The sequence below is a fragment of the Rhodamnia argentea genome, chromosome 1 (genome assembly GCF_020921035.1).
Source record: "Rhodamnia argentea isolate NSW1041297 chromosome 1, ASM2092103v1, whole genome shotgun sequence".
NCBI classification, from domain to species: domain Eukaryota; kingdom Viridiplantae; phylum Streptophyta; class Magnoliopsida; order Myrtales; family Myrtaceae; genus Rhodamnia; species Rhodamnia argentea.
The window spans coordinates 32,769,152-32,779,601 of record NC_063150.1 but is presented as its reverse complement, the minus strand read 5'-3'; the positions used below and the strand labels follow the sequence as shown (position 1 = coordinate 32,779,601).

Genomic DNA, 10,450 nt, shown 5'->3' with positions numbered 1-10,450 from the left:
GGTTGGGTCCCATTTGGACGGGCACCCACTAGATGGGCTGCCCTGCGACAGGCTGGCCCCTAATAGATCGCCCATAAGTGGGCTGGCTAGAAACAGGCTATCCTTAGTTCATGACTACAGCAAGCGGATCCAAGGTAGGTTCTTGGATTGATGAATTTTCTTGCAAGTTTGACTCTTCTGAAGCCGATGAGTGGTCTTTAGTCATGGAGTCGGTAAGGGAATGAAAATTTTTTTGAAAGTGTTTAGATACTGATTTCTACACCAAGGTGCTAACCTTGTTTTGCAGGCTAGTGTTCCTACAACAACCAAGGTGCAATATTATCCGGTGGGCAATCAGGAAGGTTGCGGAAGCTATGCGGAGAAGGCGTGCTCTAATACCATGTCACAATTTCAGATGAAAAGAAAACAAAGAGGAGGAAATGGGAAGAGAAATTGTGTATTGTGCACTTCTCGTTCATACTTCTTCTGCTTGTACAAGAGGACTTATATATAGTACAAAGAATGATTAATAAAAGCAAGTATATATTCTCTAATCTAGGTGTATGAAAACTTATCCAAGATTGATCGCAATCCCTAATTAAGTGTATCAATTATAATTGGGACAAATCAGTGTATCAATTATAATCGAGACAAATCCCTCGAATCTCAAGCATATCTTCCAATACTACCCCTCAATCTAGTGGCTCGTAGATGTCCAAGATGCCTAGCTTGCTTAATAGATATGCATGTTGCCTTTGACAAAGAGGCTTAGTGAACATGTTCGCAGGTTGTTTTGTAGTCCCAATTCCTCTTGTCTCAATCGCCCCTTCTTGAATCTTCTCTCTGGTAAAATGACAATCCACTTCTATATGCTTTGTTCTATACACAACAGATATGCCTCGGTGTTCTTCTCCCATAGTTTGAAGAAGTTGTGGCTGTTTCAACTGTGTGACTTCATGTATCTTATCTTGTGTAAAGAAAATGCAAGAGACTTCCAAGTTGAGGGCCTTGACATGTGGAATAGTGGTTCCTAGATTTTCTATGGCATATCGCCATGATGCATTTGGTTTTTTTTTTTTTTTTTGGTCGAACTTGATGCATTGGTTTAATGGAGTGAATGTGGTGTTTTATTGATTTATTTGTGCTAGGAAAATAGAAATAAAAAAAGCTAATTGGAGTATCCACGAAACATATGAATGGTTTTACTCCAACATGTAAGTGAGATTGTAAACATTATAAAAAAAAAAGTTAATGAAGCCACATGAATCACTAATAGAAGTAACACTAGTATTCCAACTATCGGGCGTTGATAATAATAGAATCAAAGCACATATCTCGTCTTCAAAGTCAATATCAACTGAACTCAATTGATTAACGATCACATTGAATTCATTGATATGATTAACAACCGACGCACCTTCGCTCATTTTCAAATTAAATAGACGTCACATCAAATAGACCTTGTTGATCGCAGAGAGCTTCTCGTACATGTCCGATATGGCTTTTATCAAACCCGTAGTGGTTTTCTCTTTGACAATATTAAACGCGACGTTACGAGCCAATATCGCCCGAATAACACACATCGCTCGTCTATCTAGCAATTCCCAATCAGATTGCTTCATCGTCTCCGGTTTTTCCCCACATAAGGGCAAGTGCGGCTTCATCTTATATATATAGTCCTTAATCTACATCTTCGAGAAACCAAAATCTTTCCCCTCAAATCTGTCGATTTTCACTTTAACTTCATCTGTCGCCATCGATTCGCTTCAACTCAAGCAAGCCTAACTCCGATATCAATTGTTGAGCGAAACAAGCGATCAATCAATAAATAGACAGAATAAGAAGATCAATTGGACACCAAATGTATGTGATTCGGTCATAGAGACCTACGTCCACGGGGAGAGCAGCAATAAATTCTAATATAGATCAAGAGATATATGGATATTACAAACCACACTCGAGTCCTTCAAATACCCTTAGTGTTTCCCAAGGCTCAATTACTTCTAATAACGTACACAGTATTTAACCCCAATTCCTCGTGAAATAATATCTCAATCTTACAAGGAAATTATATAAATCTTATCACAAGATTTAATCAGCTTGAACACTAATTTTCATGAAGTAATTCACGAGTAAAGCGCCCCCTTGGAATGTACGCCGACCAATGTATATAGATCACACCCTTGGTCAAAAAGCTTTTCGAGAACCGACAGAGCCCTAAAATATAATATTTATATGGGGACCACCTTGTTTTGCCGACTTCTATCTACAGAAAATCCGGGGGATTTGGTCAACAAAACCAAGTCCAACTTGGACTTTTTTTTTCCCTTGATCACGGCTTCAACGGTTTCAGGAAAGTAAATTATAGTCCTCATCTCACGCAGAAGCGTATATATCCTTTTAGGGAATTTACTTGATTTCCAACGTCCATAGAAAATTCCAACTTCCACTTCAATCTTGCGGATAATTCTTATCCATAATTTTCGATTTTCGTTTTGGGCTCAAACTCGAGACATATTTCTAACATAAACAACCCTCTAGGCGATTTGCTCCCGTTGTGGTATCGAAGGTTAAAGAAGATATAGAGAGGCCATTAACGGCTGGTTTCATTCGAACCACCTGGTATGTTTAATGACTCTCTAATGTAGTCCTGGTAAAGAAAAACAATGGAAAGTTAAGGGTATGTATTGACTTCAGAAATCTGAATGCAGCACTGCCGAAGGATGAAATGAGATGATATCTTTGATGGATAGTCACTCAGAATATAATCAATGTTTCATTGCTGAAGATGACGTGCCAAAGATAGCGTTCAAGTGTCCAGGAGCTAGAGGAACTTTTGAGTGGGTGGTGATGCCATTCGCATTAAAGAATGTCCGTGCGACGTATCAAAGGGCGATGAATTTCATCTTCCATGACATGATCGGAGACTTCATCGAGGTGTACATTGATGACATCGTCGACAAATCGACAAATATTAGTCATCTTGACTATCTCGAACGATCATTTGTTAGGATGAAAAAAAATCAACTAAAAATGAATCCCCTAAAGTGTGCATTTGGAGTTAGGGCAGGTAATTTCTTAGGATTTCTGGTTAATGCTAGTGGTATAGAGATTGGTATGAACAAAGCTAAAGCTATCCAGGAATTGTTACCGTCGACGACAAAGAAAGAATTGCAAATGGTGATAGGGAAAATAAAGTTTCTGCGTAAGATTTATTGCTAACTTGTCAGGGAAGAGAGGGGCATTTTCCCCATTGCTTAGGTTGAAAAACCCAGAAGAATTCATGTGGAGGGAGCCACAACGACTTGCCTTTGAGCAGATGAAGCAATATTTGTCTAATACACTTATTTTGATTCCACCTAAAGCAAGTAGACCATTGAAACTCTATTTCTCGGCTATCGATACAACAATCGGGAGCATGCTGGATCAGGACAATCATGAGGGCAAGGAACAAGCAGTTTATTACTTAAGCCGGATGCTTAGCAATACCAAGAGAGATACACAACCTTAGAAAAGATAGGCTTGTCTGAGCTCAGGCATTACATGTTGTCCGCCATTATCCATGTAATCTGTAAAACAAATATTGTTATGTTTATGCTAAGCAGGCATATTATTAAAGGCGGGATGGCTAAATGGGCATTTGCCATGTTTGAATCGGATCTAGTTCACGTACCAATGAAAGCAATTAAGGGTTAGGATCCATGTGTGGAAATTTAAGAATATGAAAAGGAAAATTACGCCCAAGTTATACCCTGGATATTATACTTTGACGAATCCCGCATAAGCCAAGCATCAAGGATTAGTATCTTAATAGCTTCTCTAGGGGACAGAAAACGAGATTAATGCTCAAACTAGATTTCGAGTGCTCTGATAATCAGGTGGAGTATAAGGAGCTAATAGTTGGCCTGTATATCTAGGAGACTCTCAGTAAGTGATTAATCAACCAAGAGGGGAGTACTAATGCTTGAACGAAAATTTTATCGGATATTTCACCATAACCAAGGGTTTGCTGGAAAATTTTCCCCGCCACAATTTGATTCATGTCAAAATATGCCATAACGTGGAATCTAATGAGTTAGCTCAAATGATGTCAAGGTATAGAATAGCTAAGGCTTTAGCCGATGTTATAAGTTCTGAGGTAAAAAATATTACTGCCGATTGAAAATCGGAACATGGCATTTGAAATCAATACTACTGACATTCAAGAGGATTGGAGAAAATCTTACGTTGAGTATTTGACAAAACCCGTATCGGGAGATAAAGCCTTTAAGAGGCGAGCTCTCAAATATGTATTAGTTGGGGACGAATTATTCAAATGAACGGTAGAGGGTATTCTGCTGAGATGTCTAAATAAAGAAGAAGCGTTGAAAGCCGTGACTGAAGTGCATAAATGGCTTTTGCATCGACACGGATATTTTTGGCCGACGATAAGCTAGGATTGCATTGATTATGCAAAGGGTTGCCAGGCTTGTCCAATGCAGGGAAAAATACAACATGTGCCTGCATCCGTGTTAAACCCGATGGTCAAGCATTGGCCTTTTCATGGCTGGGCTCTGGATATTATAGGCAAGATCTCCCCACCGTCAACCAAGAAGCATGGCTTTATTTTGGTTGCCAGGGGCTACTTTACTAAATGGGTGGAAACCGAGTCTTATAAACATATAACCCAGAAAACCGTGATGGAGTTCATTGAGCAACACATCATTCATCGGTTTGAGATTCCCGAAACAATAACATCAGACCAAGGGATTGGGTTTACTGGAACAGAAGTATAGGAGTTTGTTCAGTCTCGAGGCATTAAGATGATACACTCCACTCCTTATTATGCGCAGGCCAACGACAAGTCGAAGCCCCCAAGAAGATTCTAGTTATCTTAATAAGAAGCACTTGAAGAAAAATCCCAGAGAGTAGAATAACACGTTGTCAACCGTATTGTGAGCATACATATTGGCACCTAATTTTGTCGGTCGCGGATTTTATTTTTCTGTAAAAGGGAATATACATCTTTTCTTTATTATCACAAATTAGGATAAAGAAAAAAAAATTGTAAAAAATTGAATTGGGCCGGATTGACCCGGGCCCACGAGGGCGAAACCCGCCCTGCAATCCCTGTACTCTCGTTGCCCACCACTCTATGGCAAGTGAATGATGTCCACGGAAGAAAACGTGCAGAAGAAGGAAAGGGAGATATTTGAAGAGGTCTTGGTGAAGTCGTGGAAAAGGGGCCAACAGAGAGATTCTTAGACAACATCAACAATTTGTCTGCTATTTTGGTTTTATTACCTAGCGTTTTAAGAAAACTCGTTAATAAAACTCTTGAAAATAAATAACGTCTTTTATATTTTAACAATAATTATTAGGGGTGAGCATGATCCGGTTCTCTCGGGAATAGGGAACTGGACCGGTGGTTCCGATTCTCGGTTTCCGAAACTGAAGACCGGATCGGAGGTCCTTGGAACCGGACTGGTCTCTCCGGTCCTATTCAGGGGCGGTCCAGTGGAACCGGCAAGATACGAAGGGTTTTTTTGTCCAATACATTCTGCATAGTAAAAAGAAATTATGCATGCATAAGTGCAGTGCAGCAACAGAAACACACAACCCTTCCCACTCCCCACCTTATCTTCTTCACGTGCATTGACAAAAGTACCCACTTGCCACGGCTGCTCAAACCTGTAATTAATTACAATGTGAAGCAGCTTTTTGTAGAAGCCCAACTGAATATAATGTCCCGGGGATGTTAATTAGTCAGCAAGATGGCACAACATGAGGTGTCAGCCCAAGGATTGTCTCTAATTTCTCGGATGATTTTGCTGTGCGGAAACAAATAATCGAACAATAAATAGACAAAACAAGAAAATAAATCGGACACCAGTTGTATATGGTTTGATCATAGAGACCTACATCTACGGAAAAAGCAGCGACGAATTTCACTGTAGAACAAGCGATACACGAAGATTACAAATTATACTCGAGTCACTTAAACACTCTCGGTGTTTCACAACCCCAATTACATTCAATAACGTACATAGTGTTTAGGTTTTCAATTCCTCACGAAATAATCTTTCAATTTCATGAAAGAATTACACAAATCTTACCACGAGATTTAATCGGCTTTGTCACTTGAATAATTGATGTAATTCTCAAGAAGAAATCTCTGCCAAGTACTCATCCAAAACCAGCTCTTCAATATCTACATATATTCAATGCATCCTAAGCACTCACGTAAACAGGAGCTTCAAGACTCTCGCATCAACAACAGCACCAGAAAAAAGCCCTCAATCACGGATATATGTATGTTGCCCAACTAAAACACACAGAAGAGGACTCCAACATGGACACTGAATCCCGTTCATGATTCCAAATCTGGTCAAAGGGTCGGCACTTTCCCTTTTGTTCTTTTCTGGATTTTCTTTTAACAAATAATTCAAACTAATACAAATAGAAACAATCCAAATCCAGCTACGGACTTTCTTTTTTGATCATGGCTCCAACACGTAACAAATTCAATAATTTGCAAGATTCGTTTTCTTGAACTTATGTGTATCAAGTTTTTACAACTTCGTTCAACGACTTAAACTCGATACATATTTCAACAGATTTACCTTTTTATTACTTTTCAAAAAGATTGCATTTTAGTGGAAAACTAGGTTGATTTGTCGCGTCTATATGCGAGATTTAGCTACAGATTATAGACATCAATGCCACAAGACACTGTAGTGTAGTATGCATAATTGCCCATTAACTATCGGTCCGGTTTCCATTTGGAACCGAAAATTGAACCGTCCGGACACTGGTTCCTCTTTTAGGAACGGGAAACCGAAATGGTGACCTCTAGAAACAGACCTAACCGGCCGGTTCGGTCCGTTCGGACAACTTCCTGTTCGGTCAGTCCATCTTGCTCACACATAATAATTATGGCAATATGGCATGTATCCTAAGTAGCACCGATAATGACACACGACACGTAATATGGCACGACAAGATACGTCGACAAGTTATTTCTAAAAAAATAGAAAATTCTGTCACGTGGGGTCAAGTTGTATACTAAATTTATATATTTATATGTACATGATAAATTAACATATTCAATATATATTTACAAAAAAAAATATTTTTTGGTAGGGAAAAATATATTGAAAATGTTTGAAATTGACCCCGTACATTTTGATCCCTAAATTATTGAAAATGCTTGAAATTGACCCCATACGTGACAAAATGTTGTGTCGGAATGCTAGACTCGTGTGTCGCTGGCATATCCGGAGCATCGACCACGTGTCTGTCGTATGTCGGGGAGTGTCAAAGAGTGTCAAAGTGACGGGAAGTGTCGACACGATACAACACGACACGACACGACATAGAAGCCCCGAAAAGTGTCGGTGCTTCCTAACATGTGGCTAGAATCGCGCCGTGCATGAAGAAGCACAACCCAACATGAATGTCATAAATATCTTGACTTTTTTTTGTGTCCTTGATTTGGGAGATATCAGAATTCACACGGCAGATAGAGATCCCACCAAATGGACTTGTCCGGTGCAAAATTCGTGCCCATGCGTGTTTCACACTCGAACTGGAACACAACTTAGTATCAATCATCGACCCAAAGTACCTAAAAAATGTCTATAAATAGAAGAGCCTCAAACCAATTCGAACGCAAGCTAATTAGAGAGAGATGGAAGTCGTGCAAGTATTACACATGAATGGAGGAATGGGAGAAACAAGCTATGCTAACAACTCATTGCTTCAGGTATGTCTCTCATCACATAAAATCTTGGATTAAACTACATCTAAAGATTGATTATTACACACTCTTTTGGTAATTATGTGCCATAAAATAATCTCTTCATTCTATATCAAACTAGTGTTTTTTTTTTTTCCTGTGACATTCTAATTCGGATCGACGTAGCTACTATGTGGAATCCACAAGATTTTATTGTTCTATATGAAATGCACTCCTTTCAATCGTGAATATAACATTGTTCGACAGTAGAAGATATACATAACAATTGAGATTTATTTTTTTGTCCATGGAAAAAACTAAAGATACGAGCCTTTTCTCTTTATCTCGAGTCAATGCCTTCTTCGTTTCCTTTTGTAGAGAAAGGTGATATTGATGACGAAGCCCATAACAGAGGCAGCTGCTACTGCTCTCTTCTCCACTGCTGACACCGCCTTCCATGCAAGCCTCGCAATCGCGGACTTGGGCTGTTCCTCTGGCCCCAACGCTCTCTTTGCCATGTCTGAGATCATCACCGTCATGATCAATCTCTGCAAGGCTACGAACCACGAGCTGCCAGAGTTCCAAGTGTTCTTGAACGATCTCCCTGGGAACGACTTCAATACCATCTTTGCTGGCCTCTTGCCGAGATTCCAAGAGAAGCTGAGTGAGCAAATGAAGGGTAAGTATGGAGCATCGGCGACCTTCTCGTGCTTCTTCAATGGGGTTCCTGGTTCCTTCTATGGGAGATTGTTCGCTCGGGAGAGCATGCACTTGATTCATTCTTCGTACAGCCTCCATTGGCTGTCTCAGGTAATATTTTGACACGTAGTTTCATTTGTTAACTTGATGGGAAACAAACTCATTGTCTCCCTCATTTTTGCTTTGTCAGGTCCCAATAGGAATAGAGGGAAACAAAGGCAACATATACATTGCCAGATCAAGCCCTCCGGGGGTGATTAGGGCATACTACGAGCAATTCCAGAGGGACTTCTCGATGTTCTTGGAGTGTCGTGGGCAAGAGTTGGTGATGGGAGGGCGTATGGTTTTGACCATCCCGGGTCGAAGAAGCGACGATCCTTCAAGCAAAGAGTGTTGCTCCATTTGGGAGCTCTTGGCTACTGCTCTCAATGAGATGGTCTCCAAGGTAACCAAAACAAAAAAGAGAAATCAAAAGAGTACTTGAAATCGCAATTGTCTTGTAATTTTCGGTAGTCAGAATCTAAAATTTTACATCTTACCACTAACCCAGGGACTCATAGAAGAAGAGAAACTGGACTCCTTCAACATCCCTAACTATACTCCCTCACCAAAAGAAGTACGATTGGAGGTCCAAAAGCAAGGCTCGTTCTCAATAGATTGCTTGGAGGTATCCGAAGTGAATTTGAGTATATTTGACTCGGATTTCGACCCTAACGTTGTCTCGGAGGATGAGGGATATAATTTGGCCAGGTGCGTGAGAGCCGTGGCCGAGCCCATGCTCATCGATCACTTTGGTGAAGAGATCATCGACGAGGTCTTCAAGAGGTTTGGGGCTCAACTTGCCGCTCACATGTTGAAGGAAAATCCTGCGCTTGTCAATGTCGTCATTTCGCTAAAGAAGATCGCCTAGATAAGTCGCAAAAGTTCACGGATAGGTTTTTTTTTTATATAAAAAAAAAACGTGTTTCTAATTCTACGTCACTTTTCATAAAGAATGTGAGGCTCTTCATTCATAAAATAAAAAAGTAAAATAGACACATCAAATGAAACATCAAATGTTTGGTTTTTCCGAAATTTTTTTTTGCCGTTCCTTTTGTTATCTCTATTTCGTTTTTTTATATACAAAAAAAAAACGTTTCTAATTCTAGGTCACTTTTCATAAAGAATGTGAGGCTCTTCATTCATAAAATAAAAAAGTTAAATAGAAACATCAAATGAAACATCAAATGTTGGGTTTTTCCGAAAAAAATTTTTGCCGTTTCTTTTGTTATGGCCCTTTCGTTTTTCTATATACAAAAGAAAACATGCATTTCTAATTCTACGTCACTTTTCATAAAGAATGTGAGGCTCCTCATTCATAAAATAAAAAAATAAAATAGACACATCAAATGAAACATCAAATGTTTGGTTTTTCCGAAATTTTTTTTTGCCGTTCCTTTTGTTATCTCTATTTCGTTTTTTTATATACAAAAAAAAAAAAAACAGGCATTTCTAATTCTACGTCACTTTTCATAAAGAATGTGAGGCTCTTCATTCATAAAATAAAAAAGTTAAATAGAAACATCAAATGAAACATCAAATGTTGGGTTTTTCCGACATAAAATAGAATGTGAGGCTCTTCATTCTATGCGTTTCTAATTGTACGTTGATATATATATATAACAACGCATTCTATAAAACAACTCATGAAATAAAAAAAGTTAAACAAAAACATCAAAACTTCAGAATCTAATGCATATCCCCTCAAAACATCATTGGATTAGGTATGAAAGGGGGTTCTTTATTTGAGGCATTTAGTAAAACACTAGTGCTATAGTAAAACGCTGGGTTTGAAGAAAAACTATATCCACTTCACATATCTATTTAGATTGACCATTTTTCAACTCATCCTCCATCAATAAACCTGATACAACAAAAAGAGCAATTACAAGCTAGAATCACGAATTCAACAAAAAACACATGAATCACATCTAGCTGATAGATTTACGACTAGGTAATGAGAATTATCATCTCCACAACCATAAACCATATCTTTACGCCATAAGACATAAACCA

General features: G+C 39.0%; 1 protein-coding gene across 1 annotated transcript; it reads left to right on the top strand.

Annotated features, from left to right (window-relative positions):
• Positions 1-7,648: 7,648 nt before the first annotated feature.
• On the top strand, positions 7,649-9,313 carry LOC125312993 (salicylate carboxymethyltransferase-like). The gene is made up of 4 exons (XM_048273119.1): positions 7,649-7,723; positions 8,075-8,506; positions 8,586-8,840; positions 8,946-9,313. The coding sequence occupies exons 1-4, from the start codon at positions 7,649-7,651 to the stop codon at positions 9,303-9,305; spliced, it is 1,122 nt and encodes a 373-aa protein (XP_048129076.1). The 3' UTR covers positions 9,306-9,313.
• Positions 9,314-10,450: the final 1,137 nt, after the last annotated feature.

Excerpts from the sequence above, each read along its gene's own strand:
- LOC125312993 (XM_048273119.1), top strand. The coding sequence starts at position 7,649 with ATGGAAGTCGTGCAAGTATTACACATGAATGGAGGAATGGGAGAAACA. Across the intron at positions 7,724-8,074 it reads CTAACAACTCATTGCTTCAG|AGAAAGGTGATATTGATGAC; the intron begins GTATGTCTCTCA and ends TTCCTTTTGTAG. Across the intron at positions 8,507-8,585 it reads GCCTCCATTGGCTGTCTCAG|GTCCCAATAGGAATAGAGGG; the intron begins GTAATATTTTGA and ends TTGCTTTGTCAG.